Here is a 15,396-nt window from a genome sequence, read left to right as displayed (position 1 = left end):
AACGTACTTTACCTGATTGCTAAGCTAAGAACTGTAGTCAGTTCTGTCTACTACTTACTTGCAACTAAGGAAATATAATTTCTGTGTTCAAATAATTTCTTCTGCTTTAGGATACGCATATATTTTGCAAAGCTATGAATGTAACACTCCAAGTATTTTTAACTTAGTAGCACTTTAGTTAAGAGAAGTACATGGGTAAGGGATAAAGGCTTAAAAAAAAAGACAGGTTTTTTTGTTCCTGTTTTACTGAACCATAAAACTCTTGTTTCGCTTGTTTAAGTCTGGAACAATGGACTGAAACTGAAATGTACATAAGGACACCATAAAATGTTTTCCTTATTCAGAGTGTGGGTAGACATGATGGTGCTGATAGCACCATGTGTTTCTTGGCAAAAAAATTAATGTTAATACCTGATGAAACATGAATTATAAGTAATAGTAGCCTTAGCATAAATTGGTCCAGGATTTGTCATAACACTTAAAATCACTGTCGTTGGAACAGTTTCACTTTGATGGTTTAAATGATTTATCCAAAGGGTTTTTTTTAATGCTTTTAATTGTATAACTGACTCTACTTGCATAATAATATAGAAATTCCGATTTGTTCCATCAAACTGTGTTCATTTAACAGTTGGAATTAATGCTCTATACTTGTATTTTACAAACTGATTAGTCTTTCTTTTTCCTCAGGAAGTGTCACTGCAGCAGACAGCACAGCCTACATCAACAATAGTTCGTCCAGCATCGCTACAGGTTCCTAATGTACTGCTTACGAGTTCCGACTCAAGTGTTATTATTCAGCAGGCAATACCATCACCAACATCTAGTACTGTTATTACCCAGGCTCCATCCTCTAACAGACCAATAGTGTAAGTTACATAAATCTTAGTAAAATGTTTTCGTACGGAATTTGAAAATATTTTGTCTTGTTTACTTTCAGTTACTGTTTCTGCAGTTAATGTACAAATTTGAGATGCTTTGGTGTAATGTGGTGCTTTACTACATATGAAACATACAACTGTCACTACATGTGAAATATAATTCCATGTTCTCCACATCACTAAGTTCATGTTTTTGATCTCCAAATAAATGCTACATTACAACTGTAAACAAACCAATTTAAAAATAATGTGTAAACTTGTTCTCTTCTCTGGATAAGTTTTCTTTTATATAGTTCATTCCTTTTTCAGTCCAGTTCCAGGTCCTTTTCCTCTGCTGTTACATCTTCCTAATGGACAAACCATGCCTGTTGCTATTCCTGCATCTATCACAAATTCTAATGTGCATGTCCCTGCTGCAGTTCCAGTAAGTAAGCATGATGCTATATTAATTTGAAAGTGGAGCAGATGTGCATAAGTGCAGCATAGAACATAGTTTTAAGCAGCTTGATAGCTGTTTTGGTTTCAGAGGGTAGTGCTGTCATATGCTCTCTATTATGATAACATACTCAGGTTTTCTTCATTTTTATACTTTATCTGGTCAGCTTGTTAGACCTGTCACCATGGTGCCTAGTATCCCAGGAATCCCAGGGCCTTCCTCCCCACAGCCAGTGCAGTCTGAGGCTAAATTGGTAAGTGAAAAACTCCATTATTCCTCAAGAAGAATAACTTGAGAAATTAATTAAATTCTCTTGCTTTTTAAAACAGCTTTAGTTATCTTTTGTTAGTCTAAATTCTGCAAGTACAAATTTAATAAAAGTAGAAAAATAACAGGTGCGTTTATTTTACAGTGATTTCAAATTCCAGCCTATGTTCTGTTGTTAATGGTAATTTTGATCTTATTTTCAGTCATTCTTTTAAATGAACTAGGTTTTTAACTAAACTCCTTCTTGGTCCTTGTATTGGAGGATAGGAAATGTTAGCTGGAAGAGAGACAAGATTATTAGCATGGTAACAGTGAACATTACCTTCAGAGAAGCAAAATATGTTTCCTCCCAAACGATATGATACTTCTTCAAAAAACTAGGGAAATAAAAAGGGTTTTTTTAATGATGTTTCAGAATCTCAACTGAGTATGGGCCATTTGGCAAGAGGTTTGTAATTAGATATGTGTTACTGACATACTTAAGAAATTGTTGTGTGTGGAGGTTGTTCCGGTTGTGTCAGAGCAGTTTGGGGGTTTGGGGATTATATGGGAAAAACATGAGTGAAACAAGCATAAGAAAGTTTATTTTGGTTTTGTTGTTGGTTTTTTTTTTTTTTAATATTAGGGATCCAGTTATGGTGGTAGTTTGAATTAATCGTCAATTTCTTGAAAATATTTCTGCAACATTAGGTAGTTCCTTCTCTGCTTTTCCTGTCTTGTTCACTTGTTCCAAGTGTTCTAAAATAATAGAAAATCTATTATTAAACAATAATTAACGCATTTATGTATTTACAAGATGCCTCTGTAAACAGTACATGTCTTGTGAAGCAGTGTTCCTCTTCTGACTCTTTGTGCTAAAAAAGAATCAGGAAAAATAGATAAAATATATTTTTGTACATCAGTATTGGTAAGCGGGAAGACGTCCATAACATCCTTTGTTATCTCATTTCTCTTGACCTAAACCTGTGGGCTTTCATTCCTTACCCATTTGCTCTCCTCAAACCACAATATGAACAACAGTGAGTTTGGGAATACAAATTATTCTGCTGTCTGGAGTAATGGCATTCCAGTATAGTGGGCACACTATTAAGCGTATTGCTGAGAGATTTGCTTTTACAAAGCTTTAAAGGGGGGAAAGAAATACATGTATGTGGTGAAGACTTTGATGTCACGTTGGAACAAGCAGTCAGTCAGATGCGAAGAAAAACAAAGATCATTAGACTTAAAATTTAACAGTCTCATTAGGCTTCTCGTTGGAATTTAGCAAATATATGCACTTCAGTGATTGCTTATTTATTTTTTTAAGTGAGACTGTAAAAAGGGTGTTTGCAGTATTTCTTCTTTCCTTTCTTGTCGCTTAATATAAAGCATGAACAGAATTCAAGAATATCAGAATTATGTATATTTCTTATGCTCATTTACTTTTATATAGTGCCTATTCACAAAAATAAAAAACTTAATTTCTTATCACTGCCAAAGTAAAAGCAATTTAATGAGAAACTTCATGTTTATGTAGAAAAGCTTCCGGCAGGAAGACTAACTCACTAGGCCGTGTGATGCATTGTTGGCAGATATATGATGGTTTATCAACTGTAAAGTTCCATTTAATTTTTAAAATTTAAGTCTTTGTGATGCCAAATCCTTTCTTTTTCATGTATCTCTTGAAAATAATTTTATTTGCTACATACTAAATTCTGCAAAGGTATGGTAATCAGGTTTATTTTTCACGTGTGTTCCTGGTAAAGCCAACAGAAGACTTAATATTTAGTTTTGCAGCTACTTGTTTGCTTTTTATTTCATTAATAGTTCACATTTAAAGTTGAAATATAAGTGATTACACTGGAATTTAGTAAGTGAATAGTGTATATTTAATCACAGCACATTTCATCTAGTAACAGTATACTGCGATTTGTGGATTTATTGGTATGTTTAAGTTAGCAGAACACTGGGAGCGCTTTCTGGTCCTTTTGCCCACCATAGCCATGTTTCTGCTTCGTGTTGGGGTGAAGTCTGGCAGCCCAGGATTCTTAGTGTCTTTTGGTCAGAAACCTGGATGAAAGGACGAAGCTGTGATGTTCCCCTCTCAACAACGAAGGCCTAGAGATCTCTGGAATTTTCTTGGCTGTTGCTTTATTTTATTTGTTATTTATTATTTGGAGAATTTTTTTGTTGATCTTTATAGACAGATCTTGCAGTCTAATGGATCTTTTCATGCTGCATTATAAAATGTAGAAATAAGAATGTGTAGCAAGTGTAAAAAAGCATGCTCAAATAGTTTCCTAACACTGCAGCTATACCCCAGATATTAAAGGAAATTCGGTAGTGGATGGGATGCAAAATTTGGAAAGTTAATGTGTTTTTCTGTTTCTCCAAAGGGTTTTGTCATGTATGCTTTTGGCTATCTGAATCTTTCTTTTAGTCAAAGACCGTGTTTTCCTAATATGGTATTTTGCGTTTTCTGTTGTCATATGTATGACAATACTATTGCAAGGTATTCTTCATTGACACAGATCTACCTGTTTCAGAGGTTGAGTATAATTCTCGAACTGTTGGCAGTAACTTTGTCACTTTAAGATGCAATATCCCCAAATTGCTGAATTGTTATCAGATACAGATCTGTCCTGTGTAGAAGGCACAACTCCTTACGTTTTGGATGAAGTACCTGGCACAAGCCAAGGCAGGAACCAGGCACTTCCCTTCGTTTGTGCTTTTTGCCTTTTTTTACGGAGCTCATTCTTGCATGACATTTCAAGGAACTAGTATATTTTAGAGTTTTGTAATAAGAAAAGCATTTTGTGTGCTGATTTCATTCCTCATCTCAATCATTCATTTCTTCTACCTGTTGTGTAGACTTCCTTTTTTTTTTTTTTAAGTGAAGGTGGGAACTAATTTGAGAAAAATCAAATTAGAGATTGTAGTGCCATTATGTCCTAATGCTATAGAGTTTAATTATTTAAATGTGGATTTGCAGAATTTAATTTCTATATTTTTATTGATGTGAAAGTAACATACTTTTCTTCTATTTTGATGAATAGCTGTTGTTGCCTTATGAGTTGTGTATGCCAAATTGTACCTAGAGCATCATATATTTCTTTATATAAAATAATGAATGAACTTTAGTAAAACAAGCTGACATTTTGATTTCTAAGAGCTAAAGCGTAAAATAACTGGCAGAAGACGTCTTTGGTAATGAGCATTGGATGCCTTCTTATAGCACAATTAAATTTTTTCTTCAGCTATCCTAGAAGTCTTAAAATCCTTTAAAGATAAGGGAACTAATATACTTGCTGGGTATTTTTTTTTCCCCACTATGGACAGCTTTTGGAGACTTTTTTTCAGTTCATAAATGGACTCTGTTACGACATTTGAAAGTGTTTTAGATTAGAGCATCCAAGCTTAATGCATAATAATCAGAACTGTGTATTTATTTCTGTATTGATAAAGTTTTCAATCTGAAGTGTCAGACTCCTTCAGCATGGCAGTTTTGGTTTTTCACGTGAAGCAAGTTACCGTTTCTAGCAAGTTTCTAGAACTCTGTTCTTTCTTTACTGAAATGCTCTTTTCTCTGGTTACCATTAAAGTTGCCTGACACTAAATGGTCACCTGAATTCCATAGAGTGACAGTTGGATGTGAGAAGAGGTTCACCAAGTGAAATAGCAGATAGAAAAATGTATACCAACTGCAAAGAATAATGACTGGGAGGGGGAAAAGAAGTTGTAAAAATTGGCTATGCAGTGAGCCAGATCCTTAGGATTGGTGACATTATTGCAAGAGGCTTTCGACTGAAAAAGCAGAAATTTAGTGGAAGACTGTGTTAAGCACAATCTTAGTGTCTGCTTCAGCACTGAAACATACAGTGCTCTATGTGTTTCAGTGCTCTGTGATAATTATGTGAAATTAGACTGCATTTTAATTTTATTGTCCAATATTGAAATTATTGTAGCGAACGTGACCTGTGAAAGGCACTGCTCCTATACTTTTGCACATTCTTGGATCCTTTTTCTCCTGTTGCTAGTAGAACTGAAGGGAAATATGATTAGAGATTTTATTCAGACAAAAGCTGACTTTTACTGCTGTTCTCTTGAAAATATCCTTGTATCTGTACTGAGAACAACATTCAATAAGATTAGAAATAAGTTTCAGATTTCTGTGGCACACTTAGTATAAACTGTCAGTTTTTCTGATGTGACTCCATATTTGTTGTTATGCTAAAGAAACTAACTTCCACAAACTTAAGTAAAATTGAATGCATTAGTCAGTTCTGTGGTATTTTAGAGTCTTAGAAGGAGATGCAACAGCTGTGTGTTGTGGTTTAACCCCAGCCAGCAACTAAGCACCATGCAGCCACTCACTCACTATCCCCTGCTGGGATGGGGGTGAAAATCAGAAGGGTAAAAGTCAGAAAACTTGTGGGTTGAGATAAAGAGAGTTTAATAAGCAAAGCAAAAGCTGCACACACAAGCAAAGCAAAACAAGGAATTCATTCACTGCTTCCCCTCGGCAGGCAGGTGTTCAGCCATCCCCAGGAGAGCAGGGCTCCGTCACGCGTAAGGGTTACTTGGGAAGGCAAATGCCATAACTCTAAACGTGCCCCTCTTCCTCTTTCTTCCTCCAGCTTTTATTGCTGAGCATGATGCCATATGCTGTGGAATATCCCTTTGGTCAGCTGTCCTGGCTGTGTCCCCTCCCAGCTTCTTGGGATCTCCCCGCCTTCTCTTGTTGGCAGACCAGTAGTAGAAGCGGAAAAGTCCTTGACTGCTTAGCAACAACTAAAATATTAGTGTGTTATAGACATTGTTCTCATTCTAAATCCAAAACATGGCACTGTACCAGCTGCTAGTAAGAATATTAACTCTATCCCAGCTGAAACCAGAACACTGTGTTTAAAAATAAATAAAAAAAACCCCAAACAAATTCCTCACTATGATAAGGATGCATGATTCTAAATATTACAGAATTGCTCCTGATCTTTTTTGAGAAGATCTATAATTGTATGCTTTCTGTATATGAAACATGAGCCATGAGTTTCTCCTAGTTGAAAAACATCCTTTTTTTTGAGTGTGTAGCTTGTGGATGCGAACTTAATGTTCAGACTCTTCTGCATGGATTGCAGAAGTTTCTAAAGAACTTGAAAATTGCTTTTAACACTGAGTGTCTCCCTCTGTCTCCTCCTACCCATATAAAACCTTTTGTCACAATCTGAGAAATACCTTGTGCGCAGCGGGCAACCAGTAGGCTTTCTGCAGGAGGTTTCTACTGAGAAGTGACAGAGGGCAGCTTGGCAAATGTTCAGAAACCGACATTAACTTGCTGGAGCCCGGCATGGGACCTTGTGTTCAGCAGAATTCTTCTGACCTGTCTCTCGGCATGCCGAGCTAATCAGCAAACACCTAATGAGCCTACTCTAAAGAAACAGACCCTCTCACAACCTACTTCATTTTCATATGTTCTCTGGGGGTGGAGAGACAAGACTTCATAAGGACTGATGATGCTGCAAAGACCACAATAATGATAATTAACTTGCTGAATTTAGAAGATTATGCTGTTAATTAGTTGCAAAATAAAGATAAGTAATAGAGCAGCAGATGGTAGGATAACACCCAGGAGAAGGAGGGTTATTACTCTGATGAGCTTTTGTGGCAGATATGAAATATGGATCTGAGTTTTTCACAAATTGTTTCTGGAGAATATTATCTTGTTTCTGTGAGCTCTTGATAGAATGATCTAGTTCTACCAAATTTTGACAGATGCAGTGAGGGTTTGTTTTCAAGGATATACATGAACAATAAAACCGTGCTAATAAAGACTTTAAAAGCTATTGAGCTATTTGAAAATACCAATTTTAGTTTGCCTCTAATAACCAAATAATATCAAACAAACCTTGGTTGTCATTAGGTTTCCCCACATAATAATGCTGGTATACATTTATTCTAATATTTGTCTCAGCGTACTTGATTTTTAAAACAGAGATTCTCATTGTCTTCCCTCCTCACAGGAGGCACAACATCCATTACTGTTTCAATGTTAGCATTACAGTAGGGGAAGTTAAGTCCTACTTTGACTGCACATCCATTGTTCCTCATGATAGATCTTTTATAATGTAGGTAGTATTGTGCTATTTCCTTCACTTTCTACTGCCATTTTCAAATTAAATGTAAAATATACAGATTTAATAGCATGAACTTCCTTTCTTTTTAGGTTTACTTTGCAAATATTTCTTTAACACAGAAATGCAGAAGTAGAAAGAATGGAGCTAGACAATAGTAACAGTATGTACACATTAAAAAAAAAACCAACAAACAAATCACCAAACCCTAATTAGTTTTGTTTCATCTCCCAGATCTTCTGAACATGGGCTGTGGCTGTCTTTCGCTAAGGAAACAGATGTGCTAGTGCAACTTTTTCTTTAAGCAGCTAACTTGAAGCAAACACTACAAAGCCTATCTAGGAGTTCATAGACCCTATTGTTTTGGGGTATTTTTGTGGAGGGTGCTTACATCAAGACTTGCTCATGCAGTCATGAGCAGAGTAGATCAGACACCCTGACCGTACGCATACTTGCTATATAAATGTTTATGTTCCACTGCCATGAAAATTAGAGGTTAGCTTGTTGTCACTGAATTTACATATTCACACACTTGAGTTGGATGAAATCTAATCACTTTTACTTCTCATGGCAGTGGAAGAGGAGTAAGTAAGTATATCACAAGTTGCTATGTCTTGGCTGTGTAATTCTTGAGATAGTAACGTTTAAACATCTAGTATGATGGCTTGAAATAAAAGAAAGCTTACCCTTTGAAACCTTAGCAGAAGTTAAAATAGACAAATAACTAATTTGTTACAACTAATTTGTACTGTCGTTACTGTCTTGATTTTGACTCAGAGTTTCTTACGTCCTGCTAAACAGCAAGTTGTGATCCAAGAAATACTTCTAAAGTAATTCAGATAATAAATGAAAATACATTGTGAAAAATCAGATGTTAATAACTTATGGAAAGGATATGGATAAAATTGTCATACTGACATTAAATACTTGCTGCTTTCTTTAAAAACATATTTTTTAAAAAGTTATTTGGAAGTGATGTGTTTAAGGACAAGGATTAGTTAGAATTTTAGAGAGTCGGGGGAGGAAGTCATCTTACCACCCTTTCAGTTGTTGTAATTAGACCGTGGAGTTTGGTTCTGGTAATTTTAGTTAGGCAAACTAAAACACTTAGGCCTAAACTAAAAGACCTAGAAAACACTTAGGCCTTTCTGTGCTTGTTTAGCTGGAAACAGGGACTGACTTTTTTTTTTTGTTAGTTTCTTTTTCCAAGGTGAATTAGGAAAGTGCAAGTTCATTCTTAATTTTGTTTTAATGCTGTAAAAGTGTTAAAACAACTACCTGAGTGCTTAGAATTTTCAGAGTGCTGTACATATTCTAAGAATTACGGGCACATTACCTTAAAAATTTGTGTCCTCCTGCCCTAATGCCTGCAGGTATCCTAAATTTTTGTTGTTAGAGCTGAGCACCAGGGAAATTACTGTAAATTTATGTACTTTTCTGTAAGCACCTTCTTCATTCTGGGAAGCTTACAAAGTTGATCCAAAAGTGAGGTGGGAAACAGAACTTCATTAACACTGAGTTTTGATGTACACTCCAACAGTCCCTTTCTGGGGTAATGTCTGCTTGTTAATTCAGTCTGGAGCAGTCACTACAGAAATCACTGGCTAAAGACTCCTTAATAGCAAACCAGCAGAGGAACATTGGAGTTTCTCAGTTCTCTTTGTAGCCCTCAAATGGGATGTCTGCTGGTGGTGGTTGGATGCTCCAGTCAACTATATGGATTTGATAGTTGATGTAACTTGCCACATTGCAGACCTGAAGATTTTTTGCAGTTCTGATAGAGATAATCTGCAATCTGTTGTTCTAACTGTAGAATAAGATCCAGGAAAGGTAGGAGAGCACTGTCGCTATATTCCAGTGACTTAATTGTTGAGAGACATCTATAGAGAATATCTATATAAATAAGTGCAAAGCCTTCTGCTTATTTTGTGATGGCCAAATGCAGCCTAGCTCTTCAGTGTTTTTAAGACACTTTATTAATATTAGTACTTTGGCAATACTTTGTTCATATTCCAAGATATGATGATACAAGTTATCAGAGTTTTCATAAACTCCTATGTATTAAGTCATTAGTCTGTTCTTAAACTTGTATTGTATTCTCTAAAAATCCAGCGCGCAGTATAAAAATATTCTTTAATGCTATTTTCTAGTAAGGTAGGTTCTTCAGTAAAACTGAAAATTTCATAATAAATTATACAATATTCATGAAATTTTAAGAAAGGATCTGGAATTGCAAGCAGTTGTATCTACTGAAATTTAGTGTGACCCTTTATCACTTAAGAATTTGTTGTAAATAGATTATATTACCCGTTATAGTTTTAAAAGATTTCACCAAAAGTTGAGTGAAATAATTTTCAAGAGGTAGTCAATAAAATGCTTTAAAATACTCTATCAAGTTGTTAGTAACTCTTGGATGTATTACATACAGATGAACTTTGAAGTTACTGTTTTTTATAGTGTCTATGTACAAAGGAAGAACTTCAAACCTTTTAGCAATTTCTTCATGTAAAGTAGCATGCTCTAACAGATACCTTGCATATTTCTATATAAATAAAAGCTAATCTTCATGTGTGATTTCAAGCTTGTTATTATTTTATGCATTATTGAGATGTTTCAGCAAAGACCTTGGCTTTTATCTGATAATTACTCATAGGAAGGATTGTAGAGGTGAGTATTTGTAAAGGCCATGAAAAAGCAGAGTCATAACAAACTGTTGAAAAGTGGAGAGAGAACGCCAGAATTTTTCAAAGGAAAAGTTTGTGTTCTGTTCTTTACCTGTTTTCCATCATGTGTCATTCTTACCTTTCTGATCCATGCCTTGTGCAATACCAGCCTCAGCAACTGCTTGTTCATGGCCTTCCATCATCGCTTTGGGGGCACAGTTCATTATGAAGGAGGCTTTCTGTTTCCTTCTCCATACAGCTAACCATCCTTCTCTTTCTGACATCCTGTGTAAAGCCTCATTGCTATTGTCATGCTTGCAAGAAATTGTCACCTATTATTAGGTATATGCCTACATCACTGTTGAAAGCCAATAAAAACAAACAGCTATTTTAGAGTTGGAGTTCCTATTTCCAAAATGGAAGTAACTACTAATATAAGTAATTACTAACTCCTCAAGTTAGCATGATAGAATATTTCCTTTTTTTTTCTTCTTTTTTTTCTGCTTTCAGAGATTGAAAGCCGCCTTGACCCAGCAGCACCCTCAGGTAACAAATGGAGATACTGCCAAGGGACATCCAAGTGGGTTGGTTAGGACTCAGTCAGAGGAACCACGACCACAATCACTACAACAACCTGCAACTTCAACGACTGAAACACCGGTATGACACAGGGTAGATGTGTACATCCTACCCCCTTCTTTGTTATGCAAAAAAAACCCACAACAAACTTCTTTCCTTTACTCTTGATTTGTAAAATAGAGGTCAACATGTGCTACAGACTCCAAGGCTACATAAACCCAAGATGATAGTTTCAAAATAGGTATTATCTATATGCTCAAATTTAGAATTAAGTCCTCTTGATTTCTGAGTTTAACAGGAAATTCTGTGGTAACTGAAAATCGTACAGCTGGTTATTATATATTTGAAAAAAACAAGTGCTTTTATTTTGTATTTATATTGCATCTATTTAATATTTTATATCATAAACACTCTTCAGAAATGTTTTTAATTGCGTCAGGTGTCATGCTTATGTTAATTTGCTGGAAGCATCTTTTTTTGGGCTGCCACACAGTTTCAGCTGTGTGATTAAGTGGCCTTTGTCATCCCAGGTACCGAAGTGGGGCTCTGAGTTTAGGAATGGTGTTCTGTCCCTTTGGGATGATAGAACAGGGGAATAAAGGATAAGACCTCTTGAGTCAGACTGGAAGTGGGAGTGCTGCTGGAGGAAAGAGATACTTTCCTGGGTGAATCCTGTAGGATTCCTGCTGTTCTGCTAAAAAAACTTGTTGGAATGTGTTTTCAAAATGCTTTTAAAAATCCCTAAGAGTTATTTTCAGAATTCACAGCATAACACCAATTTTATAAAAGCTACATACTTGGCCCAGAATTGGAAGGACCTGCATCTGCAGTGAAAGTGCTCAGGTTTTTAGGCTGACCAGCGAAATCAAATAACGTATCAAAACAAATATATTTGGAGCAAAAAGAGGAAAAAGGTTACCCATTGTAAAATGATCTGCTTGTTAGGGCTGCTGTTCTCCCACACTACCTGATTTTTTTTAAAAGAATATTTTCATAATATCACACAGCAGAACTTTCAAGATTAAGGGCTTGCTGTTTGGTTATTTTGTGGTTACTTTAGTATTAAAAAAAAAAAATGGCAAGTGTTTAATTTCTAAAAGGCTGATTTGAGTTCCCAGGGTTTTTTTATTATTGTTAGCTATTTAGAATTTATGCCAAATAGATATGCTAACTGATATGTGCTAATTTAATTAACACAATTGAAGAGTTTTTAATTTAAAAATAAAACTTTCTTACTGTGCTAGATTGAATGTGCAGGTACACCTGTGTGTGTGTCTTGTAGACAGTTATATTCTGTCTATCCTATCACTTTGAAGTATTTTAAGATCCATTATATTGTTATCATAATTCATTACATCTTTGCCTAGGGTCTGTATACAGCTATGAAAGGAGCATAGCATATAATTTTAAATGTTGAAATATTTTGATCCTGTCATAATATGTGGGTGCATATAAGGGAAGTTCGTATGCAGCGGTGGGGAACACAGCAACAAGTAGGAGATTGCTGTCTGGACATCAGGGATCAGTGAGTATCAGCACTGACAGCATTTGTCAAAAAGTTCCTGTATATTGGGCATAAACAATTGCGTAGTATTTCAGTTGTGACTAGGTTTGTGGGAAGACCATTTGGGAAGGGTCAAAAGTAGAAAATTTATTTCCTTCTAAATGTAACTTGTAAAAGCTGTTTTGGGTGGAAGAGTTTTTTAGTTTACCTCTTGTAAATACTTGTGTTGTCAGAATTGGTAAAAGAATGTCTGAGAGTCCGTCTAAAGAAGTGTTGCCTCCAAGCTTTATTCAGTTGCCAGATGCAAATGGCATGTAAATTTAACTGTGAAGTGAGTGGCTTCCTCCAGTGCAGTTTTAAACCGAAGCTAGTGCCCTGATTAAAATGCTACATCTTAATGTAACATGGTAAGGAGTGTAAATACAGTAAAAAATTTTTAAAACATAGTCGTAGAGTTAAGTGACCTAGCTTTCCACAAAAGAAATGTGTATACCCTGAGTGTACTTAGAGATGTGAATGCTTTGCTCAAGATGTGATGTGTACTTACACTAGTGCTGTAGGTTAAGTCATGAGTAGTATTATACTGGTAACTTCAATACTTTTTACTGTTTTCAGGCATCACCAGCCCAGCCTACGCCACAAACACCAAATACAGGTGGTCGGCGAAGAAGAGCTGCCAATGAAGACCCTGATGAGAAAAGAAGAAAGTTTCTGGAGCGAAACCGGGCTGCCGCTTCCAGGTGCCGACAGAAACGGAAAGTCTGGGTGCAGTCATTGGAGAAAAAAGCCGAGGACCTGAGCTCGCTAAATGGCCAGTTACAGGTATACTTTTTATTTCAAGTAAAAATGAATAAGTTTTTCCATTCTTAGGTAGTGATCCTGGATCAATGGAACTTAAACTTTGCATGAAATCGGAAATTTAAACGGTTTTGTAACTGGTGGCTCAGGTCAGAATTTAAAATCCAGCACTAATTGCATATAGCAATAAAATAAGAATATAAGAGAATACTTAAATTTCAAGAATGTGTAAACTTTAGGATCATACCCTTTTGTCCGTTGTTCCATTTTAAATAACTTTCAGACTGTGATACTAAACAAGGATGACAAGATGCATTGTAATAAAGGCTTATTAGCAAAGTAATGGCCTTACCTTAAAAACATCTTGCTCTTAATAATTTGTATCACAGCCTGAGTTATTTAAATAAGATTTGGTTTGATTTCCTTTGGTTCTTTTTAACTTCACTTTTTTTCCTTTAAAGTGATGTAGTGCTCGTGAAAGGTGCCAGATTGACATCACTGGAAACTGAAGGCCTCTTTTGTCCACAGAACAGGTACAGCGCAGGCAGTGGCAGTGCAAACTTCACCACGCTGCCCTCCCAGTGTGCCTAAACCCTCTAGGGAGGGAACTATGCTGTAAGAGGGTAGTCTAGTGTACGTTGCGAGTCATTTTTCCATCTCATCTGAGGTTGTCAATCTTGGAGAGTTGTCACATGGACACACTTTTCCCCCTGTAGAACAATCCATGACCCTTTCGTTTAAACTGCTGTTAAATGTTAAAGCATGATTTCTTAATGTTTTCCAACAGCGCATGAGAATTGGCCCAAAGTATTGTTTCAAAATGAAAAGTCCAAAAGCTTTGTTTTGAAAATTACAGAAAGGAAAAATGATGTCATTTCCTAAATGAAGCATTCATTTAGAAAATGCAATGGAATTTATTTTGATGTGTTAAAGTTTCACTTCTTGTTCTTTCGTTAGAGCTGTTTGCTGAGTCAAATTCACAAATCTTTTCCTTCCTATTAAAACTCCTCTTTCATGCTGTTTGATAAAGAAAATGTCATAGTTCGACCAACAGGAAAGTAGGGCCTGTTGAGATTACTTCTTATCATGTAATCAAAATCACGCCGTATCTATCAGTTGCCTTCATGTTCATGTCTTTAAAAATACTCAGCATTCCAGACTGTAAAATGTGAGAAATTCCTGCCTAAGCACACAACGTGGAATTGTTTCCTGTGCACCAGCATTAGTCACATTTCTTGCAAGTATATCGTCTTCTCATACCTGTTCAGACTTTAGACGTGCTCCTTTACAGCGAGGACTGTGACTGCATTATATCCATTAATTACAAAATGGTTTGTAGCACTATAGCTTAAATAATCTAAGAAATAAGTGAAGGTAGATCTACAGGAAGGAAAACAAAGAACAAACAAAGTAAAAGTAACTTTTAGCGAAAGTAAATTTTGATATTATATGAACTGCCTTTAAGTTATACATACCAATTTTTATAACCAAAAAATGACGCAAGTACCGTGACCAAAAGATTTCCAGATTTCCAAGAGTTAACTCAGTAAGAGTGAATTCAAGAAAAAGAATTTTCTTATGGTCTGCCAAAAGCAAAACTGTTAGCTGTGAAGAACAGAATGACTTGTAAAGAAAATTGAATGTCAGAGAAATAATTAAATTGCACTTTATGTGAAAACATTAATCAATCCTATATTTCTATAATAATTCTTCACTTGACAGGCTAACACATCTGATCAGCATAGTGGGCAGTAATGACCCATGATTACTTACTTTATATTTAATAGTAAATTTAATAAGTTTGGAGTTTTGCCTTAGTACAGTTTTATGGACTGAGTGTTAGGGTTTAGTAGTTCATATTTTGTTTAATTTCTAAATGACCTGCTTAGCTGAATTTACAGTGTTTCCAAAAGCAGGTTAATACCGAAATGACTACATTGCATTGCTTCATGTAACAATTCTGACTTCTTTCAATGCAGTTAGTAGCTTTCTTGTAAGGTCTGTGTCAGAGCTTACAATATCAATGTCAAGATTTTTAAGACTGGAAACTCTAACAGTACTTAGAGATTTTGAAGAGATTTCCTTGGTTGATGTATATATTTTGTTCTGTAGTTTTCAGCTTTCTGTAGATTAACTTCTGCCTACTTTCTTCTTTTAAATG

The 15,396-nt window shown here is 35.6% G+C and overlaps 1 protein-coding gene across 11 annotated transcripts in view; it reads left to right on the top strand.

The window, feature by feature from the left end:
* Nucleotides 1-15,396, top strand: part of ATF2 (activating transcription factor 2) — a 50,329-nt gene that overhangs the window by 22,200 nt on the left and 12,733 nt on the right. For 10 of the 11 annotated variants that reach the window (XM_054207750.1, XM_054207743.1, XM_054207749.1 and 7 more), the window contains 5 exons: nt 691-869; nt 1,191-1,305; nt 1,484-1,570; nt 10,865-11,014; nt 13,053-13,259. In XM_054207750.1, the coding sequence (XP_054063725.1) occupies nt 691-869; nt 1,191-1,305; nt 1,484-1,570; nt 10,865-11,014; nt 13,053-13,259 (738 nt within the window). The remainder of the gene's footprint in view (nt 1-690; nt 870-1,190; nt 1,306-1,483; nt 1,571-10,864; nt 11,015-13,052; nt 13,260-15,396) is intronic. The other variant, XM_054207747.1, reaches the window with a different exon arrangement.

Source organism: Rissa tridactyla, chromosome 7 (genome assembly GCF_028500815.1).
Source record: "Rissa tridactyla isolate bRisTri1 chromosome 7, bRisTri1.patW.cur.20221130, whole genome shotgun sequence".
NCBI classification, from domain to species: domain Eukaryota; kingdom Metazoa; phylum Chordata; class Aves; order Charadriiformes; family Laridae; genus Rissa; species Rissa tridactyla.
This window is presented reverse-complemented; position numbering and strand designations above follow the sequence as displayed.